This window comes from Nomascus leucogenys, chromosome 1a, assembly GCF_006542625.1.
Source record: "Nomascus leucogenys isolate Asia chromosome 1a, Asia_NLE_v1, whole genome shotgun sequence".
NCBI classification, from domain to species: Eukaryota; Metazoa; Chordata; class Mammalia; order Primates; family Hylobatidae; genus Nomascus; species Nomascus leucogenys.
In genome coordinates this window covers 63,634,171-63,654,407 of record NC_044381.1, presented here as the reverse complement: position 1 = coordinate 63,654,407, position 20,237 = coordinate 63,634,171, and the positions used below count along the sequence as shown (strand labels likewise).

General features: G+C 38.0%; 1 protein-coding gene across 3 annotated transcripts in view; it reads left to right on the top strand.

Moving 5' to 3' along the window:
* Window positions 1-20,237, top strand: part of MAMDC2 (MAM domain containing 2) — a 181,809-nt gene that overhangs the window by 121,606 nt on the left and 39,966 nt on the right. Inside the window, exons 10-12 of one of the 3 annotated variants that reach the window (XM_030810034.1) lie at window positions 4,329-4,422; window positions 6,123-6,271; window positions 11,553-12,356. In XM_030810034.1, the coding sequence (XP_030665894.1) occupies window positions 4,329-4,422; window positions 6,123-6,271; window positions 11,553-11,606 (297 nt within the window). In that variant the 3' untranslated portion in view covers window positions 11,607-12,356. Of the gene's footprint in view, window positions 1-4,328; window positions 4,423-6,122; window positions 6,276-11,552; window positions 12,357-20,237 lie in introns of those variants that run through there. The other 2 variants (XR_001114319.2, XM_003267395.4) reach the window with 2 other exon arrangements.

Genomic DNA, 20,237 nt, shown 5'->3' with positions numbered 1-20,237 from the left:
CCTTCCTTGACTGTATTTAAAATTATTTCTTTGCAAATATGTTTTTACAGCTCTCCATTCATTGCCTATTTGTGTTTCCAGTTAGTCTAGGCAGATTTCCTCAGCTATGAATATTCTCCATCAAGACAAACATTTTAAAGTATTATCAGGACCTAAGGACTGGGATCTTGAGTAGATGGAGACATTGATTTACATACATTTAATTTGTTCCTAACTTTTAAGAGATTTGCATAAAATCAGGAATTCCTTTCTAAGGGATATCACTTTACTTGGCCCCTCATCTTCTTTCCCCCTCTTTTTTTTAATTAACTGTTTTTGAGAGACAGGGTCTCACTCTGTCATCTAGGCTGGAGTACAGTGGCATGATCATGCCTCACTGCAGCCTCCAACTCCTGGGTTCAAGAGAGCTTCCCGCCTCAGCCTTTCAAGTAGCTGGACTACAAGTGCACACAGCTAGTTTTTAAAATTCTTTTGTAGAGATGAAGCCTCTCTATGCTGCCCAGGTTGATCTTGAACTCCTGGCCTCAAGTGATCCTACTGTCTCAGCCTCTCAAAGTGCTGGGATTATAGGTGTGAGCTTTTAATTAATTTAATAATTAATATAATTTTTAATTTAATATTTAATATTTGATATTTAAGAGGGTATGGTACCCTCTTAAATAGATATTAATATACATTTAAGCTAAGATTTTTTCCAGTCTTAGAGATGTTCCACTTGCTTCGAAGTACTGCCTACAATGAAATAAACACTGTTTTTAGGAAAGATCTATAAATAAGAAGTTAATCCCCTCAAGAATTTAGACTATGACTAATTCCCTTCTTGTCACGTTCTTAACTGGACCCAGAGGGTAAGTACTTAAGAGCAGGACAAGATGTTTGACTTATTCTTTGTCCTGCCTCAACCAGGCCCACTCATCCGCTTGTCCAGTCACCAACTACCCTAAAATAACCTCTCCACCTCAAGGAGCATACAAAATGTAAAATGGCAGCCCCAAAATAAGCACTGACATGATCAGCATTACTAATAGCCAGGCGGAAAATCCAGTGTGTTAGATCAAACAGGCTGATCTGGTTGTGTTTCTTTTGTATGTTGGAATACTGACAGACAACTGCCAAGCAAATTTGGGGCTTGAGGCGGTCATTTGAACCTAGTCAGTAGCTGACTAACCTTGGGGATCTTTTATCAGACAGAACAACACATGATCTGGCTAATGTTTTAAGTGTGGAAAAAGTGCTAAGGTAGAACAACCTAGACATCTGCTATTGTCCAAAACATGTTTAACATTTCATTCAACCCACTGTGGCAATTCATGAAGTATTTGGAATATCCAAAAGGAGCCAGGGAAGTCTATCCAATAGAACTTTCTGTAATGAGGAAATGCTGTATACCTGCTGTGTCCAATTCAGTTAGCCATGAGCCTCATGTGGCTATTGAGCATTTTCGAATGTGGCTCGTGTGACTGAATACATGAATTTTTAATTTAATTTTAATAGACACGTACCTAGTGGCTATCATAATAGACAAGATCATCTAGGAAATAATAATGACTGATTATTCCACATCTTAATTGTAAATATCCTGATTCCTTTTTCTTTGTGTCAAATATAAATATGAAGTCTGGGTGCGGTGGCTCACACCTGTAATCCTAACACTTTGGGAGGCCCAGGTGGGTGGATATCACCTGAGGTCAGGTGTTCAAGACCAGCCTGGCCAACATGGCGAAACCCCATCTCTACTAAAAATACAAAAATTAGCCAGGTGTGGTGGCAAATGCCTGTAATCCCAGTTACTCAGGAGGCTGAGGCAGGAGAATTGCTTGAATCTAGGAGGTGGAGGATGCAGTGAGCTGAGATCGCATCATTGCACTCTAGCCTGGGCGACAAGAGCAAAACTCTGTCTCAAACAAACAAACAAACAAAAATATATATATATATATACAGACACATACATATATACACACATATATAGATATACACACACACATATAAATATAGAAAGAAGGGGGAAATTCTGTTTAATGCCTATAATTTTATGAGTCTAACATAATTGTTGTAAGTTTGGTAAATTTTCCAGGCTTTTTCTATTATTTTTAGATGAACTAGATATTATTTTGTCTTATTTTATTTAGTTTTTTCACTTAACATTATGAGAGGAATATATTTCTGTACTACAAAATAATACGCCCAAGTTATCAGATCTGACAATGGCCAGTTTCTTAAATAATTGTGCCATAGTTATTTTATTTCCTCTATTTTTAAAATTTTGGGTGTTTGCTTGCTTGCTTGCTTGCTTGTATGGTTTTATGGTCACTATAAAATAATGCTATAGTAAACACATGAAAGCATGTTAATATTTCTCTTCTTTAGAATTTATTACCATGCCAAACGTTTGAGTTTTGTGTAGGTAATGATTTAGATGGTGAACCATTTCACTACCACATATTCATTTTGAAAAGGTACTTTTTTACTATATCTGTGAAAAATAGACTTTAAAGCTGCCCCCACACACCCCTTAAAATAAAGCCAAGACTTTTCTGTCTGCGCCACAATTAATTCAGTGAATTATGAGATGGATTAATATTCCTTCCCATATAACAATAAAAGTTACTGCTAAAATATAACCGCATTCAGGGCTGATGACACAGACCTTTGCTTTACAAACGGAATAAGTTCCCAGTTGTAAACTCTGCAAGTAAAATATTTTACATGTTCAGATCATCTCTATAATCTATAAACATGAGAAAATTAACAGAAGTAAACGAGAAAAAAAATCTACCCTGTTTTGTTTTGTTCTTTGCATGTATACATAGTTATACATTGTGAGAAGTTCAAACTATCCTTTTTATAATTGAAAGCCATATGAATACAGTGCAAGTAAACCTTTACACATCTTACAATTAGTAATTATCCAGAAGATCTTGGATTAAGACATTTTATATTTTGCATACTGGTAAGCTGTCACATGATCTTTACATTTCTTTTTAAATACATTCTATATTCTAACGAATCTGATCATCAAAAAGCAAAAGAACCCTACTGATAAAACAATAAATTTAAGACTTAACATTTTAAACTAGAGCCTAAAAAAATCAAGTGTTCTCATTATTTGTAAGTTGGGTTTCAACTTCTGTTATATCATCCTTTGTCTGTTTGAATTAGATTTGTAATTGAGGGATTGATTGAACATGGACTAAATGAGCTTGTGCTACTTAAATATTGTGATACATTCAAAGCAGCTTTGTAATCTGCAAGTACAGTGAAAATCTAATACAAATATTTTTAAAAGGTCTCTTAGCTCATCCTATATATGAAAAGTAGCCTTTAAAATTTGCCTAATGGAAAGAAATTCAAGATTTTTTTTCTTTCTCTGGAACAGTAGATTTAATAATTTATGGCATGGATTTGTTTTTTCCTTCACACACAATAATAAAAATGTTTGGATTGATAAAATAATTGCATTTAGGGCTTTTATTAGTGACACCAACTGGGAACATAGATCTTTGTCTTTGGAAATGGAACATAAGCCTCCAGATGGCAAATCGCCAGGACTTTGTTCACAATGTGAATGAAGCATGTTGCCAGAAAGTCATTTCCAAAAAATCAATAGTGTTTGTACTGGAAATGCTTGAAAAATGCTCAGAAAACCATCAAGTCTATATGCACTTTGTGGATTATCTGGGGAAAATGTTTAAAACCTGACAGGCTTTTCTCTGTCACACAGTTAACTTCTTGCTTTCCTCACTCTTCCTGTCAATTCTTTATGAAATGCCACTGATTTCAGCATTAGTATGCACAATATATCATTATATTCTGCTCAAATATATTAAGTAATTCTAGGCCAGGTGTGGTGGCTCACAACTGTAATCCCAGCACTTTGGGAGGCCAAGGCAGGCAGATCACCTGAGGTCAGGAGTTTGAGACCAGCCTGGCCAACATGGTGAAACCCCATCTATACTAAAAATACAAAAATTAGCTGGGCATGGTGATGGGTGTCCGTAATCCCAGCTACTCAGGAGGCTGAGGCAGGAGTATCACTTGAACCCAGTAGACAGAGGTTGCAGTAAGCCAAGATCGTACCACTGCACTCCAGCCTTGGCGACAGAGCGAGACTCCATCTCAAAAATTAATAATAATAATAAAAGTAATTTCAGAGTTTTATGCAGATGGTAACCATTCTTCTTGCCACTATGTTCTGTTGTTCATACGGACGATGAAGAGCTGCTTGTAGTTTGCTTATGCTCGCTTGCTGTGCTAAGTGAATCCCAGGTTGTTAAGAGTTTCCAGTTTTCAGTTAACAGAATTCACAGCTTTATTTTTATGAATTTCAGGTGGTTTTCATGAGCCTATGCAAAAGTTTCTGGGACTGTGGGCTTGTAGCCCTGGATGACATTACAATACAATTGGGAAGCTGCTCATCTTCAGGTAAGACAGCAATCATTTCAGCTCTCTGTCTCTCTGGCCTATGCATACATTTCCTGTATCGCTGAGAACCACATACATTTCATCTGTGCTAGTCCATCCTTTGCTTTTGTTGACAAAGTGTCTCCTGCAGAGCTGTGTAGCAGGCTTTGAAATTTAGAAATGATGATTCCAATGTAATACGTGTCTTTGTACATGTGACCTAACCCCTTTACCCTCATTTGGAAGGGAACTAATGGTATCTACCTGAATACTGGGGATAATACATATACATTTTCCTAGCATAAAGACCTGGCACAAAACAGTGCTTTAAAAACAAATATCTTCTACTATAATTATTACTATTACTGTTGTTTTTGTTATCTTATATGAATGCAGATTTTCAAGCAATATTGATGAAATTTTTATTTCACAGATACTTGCTAAGCATGTAATTTAAAAATTTTAATAAACATTTTCTAAGTGAATTAAATGACAGTGGAACAATAGACCAAGAAATGATGATAGCAGCAAAATAAAGTCATGGTAGCTAGCTATGTGTCATACATTATGCCTAATGAGAAAATGGCGCATAACTCAACCCGACCATTGGTCTGTATCTGCTAATTACCATTGCATCCTATATCATAGGACATCCATTTCTTTGACACACAGACAAATCGTGGTATCAGTCTGGCACTCGAGAATAATCTCCATGTTTATTTGATTAAAAGACAATTTGTTCTTAGTCCCTTAATTTGCCAGGCACTGCAAGGACAACCCAGATAACAATCGTTCCACTCAAGGCATAGAAGAAAGAATGAGGTTTCATTAACTAGTACTGTATGTAAAATAAAATGAAGTAAAACAATGATCACAAAAGAGACATATGAAACAAGCTACTTATTAGGAAAATTTGCCAAGAATCTAGATATACGGAGGTACAACCAAGTTTAGTCGAAGGAGAAGTCCCCAATAAATTGGGAGGAAGCACCATTCTAATAATTATGAATGTTACTGAAGATAGCATTGAAAGACATAAACATTGGATTTGGGAAAAGGAAAATAAACCTCTGGGTGGCAAAATAAGTTCTAAAATTTAATTATTGAGAACTTCACATTCAAAATTATTACTTTACATACACCATCTCATTTAATCCTCATAGAACCGTGAAATGACTACCATCAATATTCCCACATTACAGATAAGAACTCTAAGGCACAGAGAAATGAAGTCATTTGTTCCACACAGCTATGCCTCCAGGAGTCTATTTAGCACTCTCACATTATCCCCCACCCACAAAGCAACCGTGGAGTTGCTATGAGGCTACCCTTCACTCATCCAGGATTTCTGAAGAAAGTGCCTGCATTATGCAGTTTTATTATTTTCCATATTTTCGTAAAGGCAATATACCTCAAATTTCCAGAGCTTTATAAAAAGAAATTCACAAAAATTCACAAGTCAGAGAAAGTTTTTTTCTCAAAGTAGCCCAGTATTTTAGATCTGTATATCTGATTGTTCTCTACGTCTGTGGCAGGACCTGCAGTGGAGTGCAGCCTCTAGCTGGAAGCAGTGGCTCCGTGTAGGTGGGCCACCAGTGGGGGCTGCCTCTCCATCGCATGGCATATGGCCAGACAACATTCATACATGCAAAGTGGGCTGCTAGCAACACAGAGTCATTGAAAGAGTCTCAGCGATTGCAACATCTGCTATTTTCTTGCAGAGAAACTTCCACCTCCACCTGGAGAGTGTACTTTCGAGCAAGATGAATGTACATTTACTCAGGAGAAAAGAAACCGGAGCAGCTGGCACAGGAGGAGGGGAGAAACTCCCACTTCCTACACAGGACCAAAGGGAGATCACACTACTGGGGTAGGTGAGTTACGCCACATGGTGCTGTTTCCTAAGGAAAGCTTCTAAAATAGCATTCTAGGAATCGTTTACTGCATTTTGAGATGTGCAAAATTATGTCTTGTGTCTAGAATGAAATGCACTTGTGATTCTACACACACAAGATGATTCAATATCATCCTTTCTGTTTATTGCATTGCTTATGTACATTGCTGCAACAAGGATCTAACAGGGCTTACAAAGTTATGCACACAAAAAATAGAAGTATGTTAAAACGTCAAAGAGAGGGACAAAGTAGGGGAAAAAATGGTAATCTAAATTGGAGCCAGGGCCGAGGCCTAATATACAAAATATATTGGTAGACAAAGGAAGAGGTATACAGGTTTGAGTCCAAGCTTTCAGTAGCCAAAACTCATCTGTAAAACATGATTCACAGAATCAGCAGTCCACGTGGGTGGGCTGTAGGCAATAATGGGGTGCATTTTCTGTAGAAAATGTACAAACTGCAATAAAACAGAGTAAGAGGTGATCTACTTCATATTACCAACATGTATCAGCAATTGTAAACATTGTCAGTGACAAAATGTGTCCCGTAGGCCATGTGTGGTGGCTCACTCCTATAATCCCAGCACTTTGGGAGGCCAAGGTGAGAGGATTACTTGAGCCCAGGAGTTCAAGACCAGCCTAGTCAACATAGTGAGACTCTATCTTGAAAATTTTTTTTTTAAATTTAGCCAGTTGTGGTGGTGTGCACCTGTGGTCACAGCTACTTGGAACGCTGAGGCAGAAGGACTGCTTGAGCCCAGAAGGTCAGGGCTATAGTGAACCATGTTCATGCCATTGTACCCCACTTGGGTGACAGAGCAAGGCCCTGTCTCAAAAAAAAATAATAATAAATTAAAAAGTACCTTCCATAGAATGGATCTTTCTCACTCACACCCCCATTTCATTTGGTATACTAACTGAATAAAAGCACAACACTTGGTCCAGAGAAGCAGAACTACCCCTGATACTAAACTCATAGAGATATTTCCGCATGAATTCTCCTAGAGAAACCATTATGATAGTAAATATGAGGGTAATTTGCATTGTGCTGTTTCTTATGGTCTAACTCAGGGTATTCAATCTTTTGACTTCTCTGGGCCACATTGGAAGAAGAAGAATTGTCTTGGGCCACATACAAAATACACTAACACTAATGATAGATGATGAGCTAAAAAAACAAATTGCAAAAAAAATTCTCATAATGTTTTAAGAAAGTTTACAAATTTCTGTTAGGCCATATTCAAAGCTGTTCTGGGCCACATGCAGCCTGTGGGCTGCAGTTTGGACAAACTTGGTCTAACTCAAGATAAGCCTATGGAATAATACCACAGAACCACCTCCAGTAAAACCTGTTTGTTTAATTGGCTAAACATGGTAGAATGTAACAATGAACAGCTTAATTTTTTCTATCACTCTTCAAACATAAAGATCCTCTTTTCCCCATGCCTTGGCAAATCCCTTAGCTTCCCAGTCCTGTTGAGATATTAGAACAATTAGATATTCAGGTATGTCAGAAGTCCAGTTCAAATCAAAACTTCCATTTCTCATTCAACTGAATCTTCTCTCCTTCCCTCAGCTTGGGCCTGACTCATAGTTGGAAAGGATAAGGGAAGAAACCATCTATTCTTTCATTTTCTTTGTTTCACCTCCTCTCCTGCCCCTCATCTTCATGATTTTTTAATCAGGGAAGGTGGAAGATGGATTAAAAGAAAGGAACTTTAAAAATATTTGGTGCTATTTAAAGTGCTCTCTTAGCTACTGAATGTCCTTTGTTATAACATGTCTAAATGCTGGCTCTTTCAGGAGCCTCTGCATCTTACCATTTCTGCCAATGTACTCACTGGCTAACCCTCTGAGACCACCCCCTTCCCTTAGTACTTGCACTACAGAATACAACCTACATAGATTTTCTGTTTGGGTTCCTCCTGGAAATTTTTCCTTGGGTTCTTTCTAGAATAGTTGTTTCCAGCCACCTTGCTAGTGAATGTCCATTTAGCCTCAATAGTGATGCACTCTTGCCTAAGAAGATATGCAGCTTGGTCCTACTGCTGAACTCTTTTTTCTTGCTGCTTCAGCAGATTCTGGGACAATGTTGCTTTGGTAAAGGATGCTGTTGAAGAGATTTAGCATTGGCCCAAAGGCAGACCAGTTGCTCACTTTGAGCACTGAGTGAAGGATGCTAAGGTGGCTCCTTATGTATGAAGCTATCTTTGGAAAGAGATCAGGATGTTAAAATATAACTAGAAAGGCCTATATGTATTAGGACTATTCTAAAAGCTTATAACAGAAAATACAACTCAAACTGACTTAAGTGAAAAGAAAATCCTTCTTCGGACTTTGTTACAGAAAAAGACTACTGTGGGGTTAGCTTCAGGCACAGCTTGATGCAGGGATTAAAACTGTGTCCTCAGGAGCCAGTTTCTCTTTCTCCCTCTTTCTGTCTCTTTGAGCTGGTTTTTCTGGGTGGGCTCCAATCTACACAGGATCTCCTGTCATGGCAACACGGTGGCTGTAGCAACTGCAATCTCATGGCCTTTCAACATTGAATCTAGTGGAAAGTGAAAACTCAGACAAAAATACCCAAACTGAATCTCATTGGCTCTGACTGGAAATGTCTTGAGGGCATAGTACAATGACTATAGTCATTTTTAATTCCCCACAAAATTTAGTATTCTGTCTTATACACAATAGGTGCTCAAAATTGCCTATGGAATGAATGCACAAATGAATAAATGAATCTATAAGCCTTCACTGACACATTTAATAATAACTAACCAATTAATTAGTGAGACCCTAGAAAATGGGATGGTAAAAAGGTATCTTTTTATTGCAAGAGGACTGAAGTCAAGAATTAATCAGTTTTAGCTAGAGTCTATTGTAGTCTAGATGTTATGTGTATGTGTGTTTTTCTTGAGAGAAGGTTGATAGTTTTTCTTCCTTTTGTCAGATATAGCAGGAAGAGATCTAGTAAGAGGCACAACCAAAGAGAACTATGTTGTGGTGGACTACTACAGGGAATTCTGTGGGTAACGAAGACTGTGGAATGCCTTAGACATGGAAGAGAAGACCTAGAAAAATAGCACTGAAGGGAAGGAGTCCCTGAAAAGGGCAAGGAGGAACACCAGGCCAGGTTATAACAAACCCATGAACTTAGGGCATCAGGACAACCTAAGGTTTCCCATTCACTAGGTAAGGTTCCCATTCACCTTGAGAAAGTTACTTAAAATCTCTAAGTCTCGGTTCTGTCATCTAGAAAATGAGAATAATCATAACCACTTACCTATTTTCCTATTTTCATAGGATGGTTGAATTTAATCATAACCACTTGAATTTAATCATAACCACTTACCTATTTTCCTATTTTCATAGGATGGTTGAATTTAAAAACTGAGAGGCTTTGGGATTAGACTGCCTGGGTTCAAATCTCAGTTCTACCTTTAACCTCTCTAAGCCTATTTTCTTTATCTTTGTATTAAGAATAATTAATACCTACCTCACAGACTGTGGTGAGGTTTAAATGAAACACGATATAAAACATACTTAGAATAAGACCTGGCATATGACAATTAATTATTGCTGTATTATTCATTTATTCCTTCATTCAGCAAATAGCTGTTGAGTATCTACTATGTGCCTGATACTGTTTTAAGCACTTGTGAAACACAGATGAACAAAACAGACAAGATTTACCCTCATGGAACTTCTAGTAGAGGAGACTGACAAGAAATATTAAGCTTAATTATAACTATGCACTATTGTATTTTATTTTATTTTTTAATTTTATTATTATTATACTTTAAGTTTTAGGGTACATGTGCACAATGTGCAGGTTTGTTACATATGTATACATGAATTATGCACTATTTTAAAAGGTGATAATTGCTACAGAAATAAAAATGGAGCAGGTGAGGGAGTTAGGGAATTGAGAGGAGAATGTAGGTGGAGTTAACTAATGTAAATAGAAGAGTCACAACGAAGCCCATTGAGAAGGTAACCTTGAAAAGAGTTGAGGTAGCTCACCAAGAGCATATCTGGAAAGCAATGTTCCAGGTAGAGGGGACAGCCATTGCAAAGCCCCATAAGTGAAAGCATGCTCAGTGTGTCCTAGGAACAGCAAGGCGACTGCTTTAGCTATAGCGTGGTGAGCTAGGGAGAGAGTGCTAGGAAATGACCCAGAGAAATAATGGTAGGCCAGATCATGGAGGACCTTGTAATTAATTAGAAGGACTTTGAATTTTTTTTTCCAAGATAGAGTCTTGCTGTGTTGCCCAGGCTGGAGTGCAGTGGCATGATCTCAGCTCACTGCAACTTCCACCTACTGGGTTCAAGCAATTCTCCCTGCCTCAGCCTCCTGAGTAGCTGGGATTACAGGTGCCCACCACCATGCCCACTAATTTTTGTATTTTTTAGCAGAGACAGGGTTTTGCCATGTTGGTCAGACTGGTCTTGAACTCCTGACCTCAGGTGATCCATCCACCTTAGCCTTCCAAAGTGCTGGGATTACAGGCATGACCCACCGCGCCCAGCCAGGACTTTGGATTTTACTTTACCTCAAATGGAAAGTCATTGGAGAGTGTTGAACTTAGGAGAGAAGCGATCTGATCTAGTTTTATCAGGATTGCTCTGGCTACTGTGTTGAAGAAAGACTGGGGGTGGAAATGAAGCAAGGGTGAAATCAAAGAGCCCTGTTAGAGGCTACCGCACATAACCCAGGTGAGCTATGATGGTCAATTTGACTGATAGTGGATTTGACTATGATAGCACATTTGACCAGCAATCATGGATTGAACTGTGTATTAGCAATGAGGGTGGTGATAAGTGGTCAAATCCTGGATATATTTTGAAAGCCAAGCCACAGAATTTCATGATGGATTAGATGAGTATAAGAGAAAGAGCCACGTTCTGAGTAGCCTGATAAAACCTTGCTTGTGTTCAAGAAACCCTTATTCTACTAAAAAATGGCAAAGCATAAGGGTAGTGATGCTAGCATATTGTTATAATTGTCTTATTTTATTATTCCTTGTTAATCTCTTACTTGGCCTAATTTATAAATTAAACTTCATCATAAGTATGTATGTATAGGAAAAAATATATAGTATACATACGGTTCAGTAGTTTCAGCAGTTTCAGGCATCCACCAGGGATCTTAGAACATATCCCTCAAAGATAAGGGGGAACTACTGTAGTTTGCCAGGGCTGCCATAACAAAATATCCCAGACTGGGTGGCTTAAACATTAGAAATTTATTTTCTCACAGTTCTGGTGGCTGAAAGTCCAAGATCAAGATGTCGGTAGGGTTGGTTCCTTCTGAAATTTCTCTCCTTGGCTTGCAGATGGCTGCCTTCTTGCTTCACATGGCCTTTCCTCTGTGCCAGCGCACCCCCGATATTTATCTTCTTATAGGTTCACCAGTCATAATGAATTACAGCCCACCCTAACAATCCCATTTTGACTTAATTACCTCCTAAAAGGTTCTATCTCCAAATACAGTCACGTTCTAGTACGTGGGTTAGGGCTTCAACATACCTCTTTGGAGAAGACACAATTGAACCCACTCCCAGGATTTAGGGCAATGGGTTGACCACTGAAGGAACAGGGTAAACTCTTAAGTTAAATGGCTGACAGCCAAGCCCTGTCCTGCTCCTCATGTCATTATGCTAAAATAATGTTATAGTCTGAGCTTGCTTGATTGGTAGACCATGTCCTACCTTCTCCTTATAAATACACAGTCTATGAAAATCTAACAAAAACACATATAGTAGATATCAAATTGCTCCTAATTCTACTCCTGTATTTACATTATTTCTGGGTTATGTGGACACACTTTAGCTAACATAGTATTGCTTTGTCTAAAGAAAATAATTTGGTTGTGTTTGCTTTGTCTTCTTAAAAATTTTGAAAGATGCTTCAGCTGCCTCGGGTGATACTTCATAGCAAAAATAGAGTGCATGTTATTATATGAATATATTGTGGAAAATTTTGAATGCATAAACTTAGTGTGTTCAACATTTATTTTGAGTGAATATTTGACACATTAAATAAAATTATCTGGTGCACAACATAGAAAATTCTGATTTTTAAAGTAAATTTTTTCTAGGGTCTGCCTTCTTTATTCTCTGTTTCATTTGCTTCAATATAGATTTTCAAAAATTTCTCAAGACACCTTCCACTTTTCTAACTAAATCTTTTACCACTTATATATTTTTATTCCCATGTACAACAATGTAAATAAGAAAAACAAGTTTTGCTACACTGTGCCCAGGGTACCTACAAATAGAGCATTAGGTTGAAGGTGTTTTGTTCTTGTTCTGGAAATTACTTTAATAACTGATTTTCTAAGGAAATATAATATCAGTGATTATTTACAGTAGTTCCCCCTTATCTGCAGGGCATATGTTCCTAGATGCCTAGTGGATGCTTGAAACCAAAGGCAGTATTAAACCCTATATACAATATATTTTTCCCCATACATACATATCTATAATAAAGCTTAATCTATAAATTAGGCATAATAGGACACTAACAATGACCAATAATAGAATAATTACAATATATTGTTCTCAATTTCACAGAAGATTTGTTCCTACTGTAGATCTTAGCAACCTCAGATTTGTCCTTTCCTTGTTAAGTCACAACCTTTCACCTTTTCACTTGAAGCACTTTATGGCTTCTCTTTGCCATATCTAAATTGTCAGCATCACTACTCTTGCACTTTGGGGCCATAATTAAGTAAAATAAAGGTTACTTGGACACAAGAACTGTGATACTGTGACAGTCAGTCTGATAACCAAGATGGCTACTAAGTGACTCACAGGCAGAGAGTGTAGACAGCATGGACACATTGGACAAAGAGATGATTTGTGTTCTGCTTGGGACAGAGTGGAACAGTGGAAGATTTCATCATGCTACTCACAACAGCACATAGTTTAAAACTTATGAATTGTTTATTTCTGGAACTTTCCATTTAATATTTTTGGGCCACAGCTGACTGTGGGTAACCGAAACCATGGAAGGCAAAAACGTAGATAAAGGGGGCACTACTATGTTGGCCATTTACCATGTGTAGGCACTCTGCTAGGGACCTCAACATCCTTTCCACAACCTGTAAGGTAAGTGAAAGTTCCCACATTTTGGAGGAGGAAACTGAAGCTTAGGGAAGTTAAGTGCCTTTCCAGGGCCACGCAGCAGTAACTGGTAGAGCAGAGACTTAATCTCACATTTGTCTGGTTCTAATGGCTATATATTCTGCCTACACTGCCTCACTAAGGTTTCCGAACCTACATGCTACTAAGAGACCACACATGACCTGGAACAGCTGTGACAACTTATATGTGAAAAGCACAGTTTTTCATAAACCAAAGACCCTTCACACCAAAGCAGAGTGTCTTCTCTTAGAAAATACAATGATTGGTATTTTGGAACATTCCTAGAAATTGATCCAGCAGAAAACATCTAAGCTTTTTCTGATCTATTTCTAGTGTCTGTATAACAATGTTATAAGTGTAACCCCAGGGCTGTAGCCCACACACTTATTATGTATCCTAAACCCCAAAAAATAGTGGTTTTCCTTTGTCCTAGCCTCTAATGGTGTGAGCTCAATGTGGCTGATGTATTGGCACTCAGATTGCAATGTGACGAGGGTTATTGTCTCAATCCATTTTGTACTGCTATAACAGAATGCCTGAGACTGAGCAATTTATATAGAACAGAAACTTATATCCTTACAGTTCTGGGGGCTGGAAAGTCTCAGATCAAGGTTCTGACATCTAGTGAGAGCCTTCTTGCTACATCATCCCATGGTGGAAGGGGCAGAGAGAGGGTTAGGGAAACAGCAAGAGGGAACCAAACTCATCCTTTAATAAGGAACTTACTCCCATGATAATGGCATTAATCCATTAATAAGGGCAGTGCCCCCATGACCCAAACATCTCCCATTAAGCCCTACCTTTCAACACCACTGCATTGGGGAATCAAGTTTCCAACTCATGAGTTTTGGGGGATACATCCAAACCATGGCAGTTACCCATTCAAAAATTGATGCATAAACAAACAAAGGTTCCTCTAAAACATTCACTTATTTGTTAAAACAACCAGCATCAGAAGCTACATGTACATAAGAATTAAACCTCTCATAACTGAAAGCAATCAGAAATGGTATATAGTCCAGGATCCCTAGGATCTTGTTCTATTCCATATTTCCTGAATACCTAAGATGAATTATACATCAAATAATTGCCCCAGAGTTATAATAAGTAAAGTAATAAGGGTTAAATCCTAGAAATAATGAAACTACACAGCTGGCTCTCCTTGTGGGTATCTTAAAGGATGAGTGTGAGTTCATCAAGAATGGTAGGGAGGAAGGAAGCATTCCAGGACGAGGGAATGGCTGGTGTGAAGTATGAAGCCATTAAACGGTGTGGCAGCTTTCAAAGAACTGTAAGTGACTAGGCTGGCATGTAGAATATTGTCACCCAGGATTACCAACAAAGTAGAGTCTAAAATATAGGCTTTTTTTGTGCAATATTGACAGTTTTGTTTTATTATTTCCAAAGATTATCAACTTACAACCTTGAGACTAAGAACACTTATCAAAGGAAACATTGGTTAAGATGTTATTGTAAAAAATGTATTTACTTAAGATTAAATGTACCCACCAACTTTATCAAAATTACCTATAACTAAGACATTGGAGATCTATCTCTAGCAAACATAACAATACTAAAATGAGGTGGGGCCGGGTGCGGTGGCTCACGCTTGTAATCCCAGCACTTTGGGAGGCCGAGGCGGGCGGATCACAAGGTCAGGAGATGGAGACTATCCTGGCTAACACGGTGAAACCTCGTCTCTACTAAAAATACAACAACAACAACAAAAAATTAGCTGGGCATGGTGGCAGGTGCCTGTAGTCCCAGCTACTTGGGAGGCTGAGGCAGGAGAATGGTGTGAACCCGGGAGGCGGAGCTTGCAGTGAGCCGAGATCACACCACTGCACTCCAGCCTGGGTGACAGAGAAGACTCCGTCTCAAAAAAATAAAAAATAAAAAATAAATAAATAAATAAATAAAATAAAATAAGGCATAGATTCCCTTAAAATTAGGAACATAACTAAGGCATTCCTTTCTACAAACGAAAAAAAAACAAAAACAAAAACTTTAAAATCTAGTGCATAAATTCAATATTACATTTCAAACTCCTAGCCAGAAGATATATGCTCCTACAAAATTCCAGCCAGAATGGGTACAGTGTGTAGAAAGATGAAGAAAAATAAATGAATTATAGACCTATTTTTCTACCAAAAGAAAAAAAAACACTAGAGATCACTGTGCACTCTGGCTACAAAACACCTAAAAATGCAAGAAAAAAAGGATAAATGGATAAAATATTCTTTTTTTTTTTTTTTTTACATTAAGTTCTGGGATACAAGTGCAGAACATGCAGGTTTGTTACATAGGTATACATGTGCGATGGTGCTTTGCTGGACCTATCACCCCAACATCTAGGTTTTAAGCCCTGCATGCATCAGGTATTTGTCCTAATGTTCTCCCTTCCCTTTCCCCCCACCCCCCAACAGGTCCCAGTGTGTGATGCTCCCCTCCCTGTGTCCATGTGTTATCATTGTTCAACTCCCACTTGTGAGTGAGAACATGCAGTGTTTGGTTTTCTGTTCCTGTGTTAGTCTGCTGAGAATGATGCTTTCCAGCTTCATCCATGTCCCTCCAAAGGACATGAACTCATTCTTTTTTATGGCTGCATAGTATTCCATGGGGTACATGTGCCACATTTTCTTTATCCAGTCTATCATCGATGGGCATTTGGGTTGGTTCCAAGTCTTTGCTATTGTAAATAGTGCTGCAGTAAACATACATGTGCATGTGTCTTTACAGTAGAATGATTTATAATCCTTTGGGTATATACCCAGTAATGGGATTGTTGGGTCAAATGGTATTTCTGGTTCTAGATCCTTGAAGAATTGCCACACTGTGTCCCACAACGGTTGAACTCATTTACACAGTGTAAAAGCATTCCTGTTTTTCTACATCCTCTCTCCACATCTGTTGTTTTCTGACTTTTTAATGATCGCCATCCTAACTGGCATGAGATGGTATCTCATTGTGGTTTTGATTTGCATTTCTCTCATGACCAGTGATGACGAGCCTTTTTTCATGTTTGTCGGCTGCATAAACGTCTACTTTTGAGAAGTGTCTGTTCATATCCTTCGGCCACATTTTGATGGGGTTGGTTTTTTCTTGTAAATTTGTTTAAGTTCACTGTACATTCTAAATATTAGACCTTTGTCAGATTGATAGATTGCAAAAATTTTCTCCTATTCTGTAGGAATACTCTGATGGCAGTTTCTTTTGCTGTGCAGAAGCTCTTTAATTAGATCACATTTGTCAATTTTGGCTTTTGCTGCAATTGCTTTTGATATTTTAGTCATGAAGTCTTTGCCCATGCCTACGTCCTGAATGGCATTGCCTAGGTTTTCTTCATGGTTTTTATGGTTTTAGGTTTTATATTTAAGTCTTTAATCCAACTTGAGTTAATTTTGTATAAGGTGTAAGGAAGGGGTCCAGTTTCAGTTTTCTGCATATGGCTACCCAGTTTTCCCAGCAACATTTATTACATAGAGAATCCTTTCCCCATTGCTTGTTTTTATCAGGTTTGTCAAAGATCAGATGGTTGTAGATGTGTGGTGTTATTTCTGAGGCCCCTGTTCTGTTCCATTGGTCTATATATCGTTTTGGCACCAGTACCATGCTGTTTTGGTTACTGTAGCCTTGTAGTATAGTCTGAAGTCAGGTAACGTGATGCCTCCAGCTTTGTTCTTTTTGCTTAGGATAGTCTTGGTTATACAGGCTCTTTTTTGGTTCCATATGAAATTTAAAGTAGTTTTTTCTAATTCTGTGAAGAAAGTCAATGGTAGCTTGATGGGAATAGCATTGAATCTATAAATTACCTTGGGCAGTATGGCCATTTTCATGATATTGATTCTTCCTATTGATAAGCATGGAATTTTTTTCCATTTGTTTGTGTCCTCTCTTATTTTCTTGAGCAGTGGTTTGTAGTTCTTTTCGAAGAGGTCCTTCACATCCCTTGTAAGTTGTATTCCTCGGTATTTTATTTTCTTTGTAGCAATTGTGAATGGGAAGTTCACTCATGATTTGGCTCTCTGCTTGTCTATTATTGGTGTATAGGGATGCTTGTGATTTTTGCACATTGATTTTGTATCCAGAGACTTTGCTGAAGTTGATTATCAGCTTAAGGAGTTTTTGGGCTGAGACAATGGGGTTTTCTAAATATACAATCATGTCATCTGCAAACAGAGACAATTTGACTTCCTCTCTTCCAGTTTGAGTACCTTTTATTTCTTTCTCTTGCCTGATTGCCCTGGACAGAACTTCCAATACTATGTTGAATAGTAATGGTGAGAGAGGGTATCCTTGTCTTTGCCAGTTTTCAAAGGGAATGCTTCCAGCTTTTCCCCATTCAGTATGATATTGGCTATGGGTTTGTCATAAATAGCTCTCATTATTTTGAGGTATCTCACATGAACACCTAGTTTATTGAGTTTTTAGCATGAAGTGGTGTTGAATTTTATCAAAGGCCTTTTCTGCATTTATTGAGATAATAATGTGGTTTTTGTCTTTGGTTCTGTTTATGTGATGGACTACATTTATTGATTTGTGTATGTCGAACCAGCCTTGTATCCCAGGGATGAAGCCGACTTGATTGTGGTGGATAAGCTTTTTGATGTGCTGCTGGATTCGGTTTGTCAGTATTTTATTGAGGATTTTTGCATTGATGTTCATCAGGGACATTGGCCTGAAATTTTCCTTTTTTGTTGTCTCTGCCAGGTTTTGGTGTCAGAATGATGCTGGCCTCATAAAATGAGTTAGGGAGGAGTCTTTTTCTATTGTTTGGAATAGTTTCAGAAGGAATGGTACCAGCTCCTCTTTGTACCTCTGGTAGAATTTGGCTGTGAACCCATCTGGTCCTGGGCTTTTTTTGGTTGGTAGGCTATTAATTACTGCCTTAATTTCAGAACTTGCTATTGGTCTATTCAGGGATTCTACTTCTTCCTGATTTAGTCTTGGGAGGGTGTACGTGTCCAGGAATTTATCCATTTCTTCTAGATTTTCTAGTTTATTTTCGTAGAGGTGTTCATAGTATTCTCTGATGGTAGTTTGTATTTCTGTAGGATCAGTTGTGATATTCCCTTTATCATTTTTTATTGCATCTATTTGATTCTTCTCTCTTTTCTATTAGTCTGGCTAGCGGTCTATTTTATTGATCTTTTTAAAAAAACAGCTCCTGGATTCATTGATTTTTTGAAGGGTCTTTCATGTCTCTATCTCCTTCAGCTCTGCTCTGATCTTCATTATTTCTTGTCTTCTAGCTTTTGAATTTGTTTGCTCTTGCTTGTCTAGTTCTTTTAATTGTGATGTTAGGGTGTCAATTTTAGATCTTTCCTGCTTTCTCCTGTGGGCATTTAGTGCTATAAATTTCCCTCTAACACTGCTTTGGCTGTGTTCCAGAGATTCTGGTACATTGTGTCTTTGTTCTCATTGGTTTCAAAACACATCTTTATTTCTGCCTTCATTTCATTATGTACCCAGTAGTCATTCAGGAGCAGGTTGTTCAGTTTCCATGTAGTTGTGCAGTTTTGAGTGGGTTTCCTAATCCTGAGTCCTAATTTGATTGCACTGCAGTCTGAGAGACTGTTTGTTATGATTTCCATTGTTTTGCATTTACTGAGGAGTGTTTTACTTCCAATTATGTGGTCAATTTTAGAATAAGTGCGATGTGTTGCTGAGAAGAATGTATATTCTCCTGATTTGGGGTGGAGAGTTCTGTAGATATCTATTAGGTCTGCTTGGTCCAGAGCTGAGTTCAAGTCCTGGATATTCTTGTTAATTTTCTGTCTCATTGATCTAATACTGACAATGGGGTGTTAAAGTCTTCCACTATTATTGTGTGTGAGTCTAAGTCTCTTTGTATGTCTTTAAGAACTTGCTTTATGAATCTGGGTACTCCTGTATTAGGTGCATATATATTTAGGATAGTTAGCTCTTCTTGTTGCATTGATCCCTTTACCATTATGTAATGGCCTTCTTTGTCTGTTTTGATCTTTGTTGGTTTAAAGTCTATTTTATCAGAGACTAGGATTGTAACCCTTGCTTTTTTTTTTCTTTGCATTTGCTTGGTAAATATTCCTCCATCCTTTTATTTTGAGCCTATGTGTGTCTTTGCATGTGAGATGAGTCTCCTGAAGACAGCACATCGATGGGTCTTGACTCTATCCAATTTGCCAGTCTGTGTCTTTTAATTGGGGCATTTAGCCCTTTTACATTTAAGATTAATATTGTTATGTGTGAATTTGATTCTGTCATTATGATGGTAGCTAGTTATTTTGCCCTTTACTTGATGTAGTTTCTTCATAGTGTTGATGTTCTTTACAATTTGGTATGTATTTGCAGTGGCTGGTACTGGTTTTTCCTTTCCATATTTAGTGCTTCCTTCAGGAGCTCTTCTAGGGCGGTCCTGGTGGTGACAAAATCCTTCAGCATTTGCTTGTCTGTAAAGGATTTGAATTCTCCTTTGCTTATGAAGCTTAGTTTGGCTGGATATGAAATTCTGGGTTGAAAATTCTTTTCTTTAACAATGTTGAATATTGGTCCCTACTCTCTTCTGGCTTGTACGGTTTCTGCAGAGAGATCTGCCATTAGTCTGATGGGCTTCCCTTTCTCAGAAACCTGACCTTTCTCTGTGGCTGCCCTTAACAATTTTTCTTTCATTTCAGCCTTGGAGAATCTGATGATTATGTGTCTTCATGTTGCTCTTCTCATGGAGTATCTTAGTGGTGTTTTCTGTACTTCCTGAATTTGAATGTTGGCCTGTCTTGCTAGGTTGGGGAAATTCTCCTGGATAATATCATGAAGTA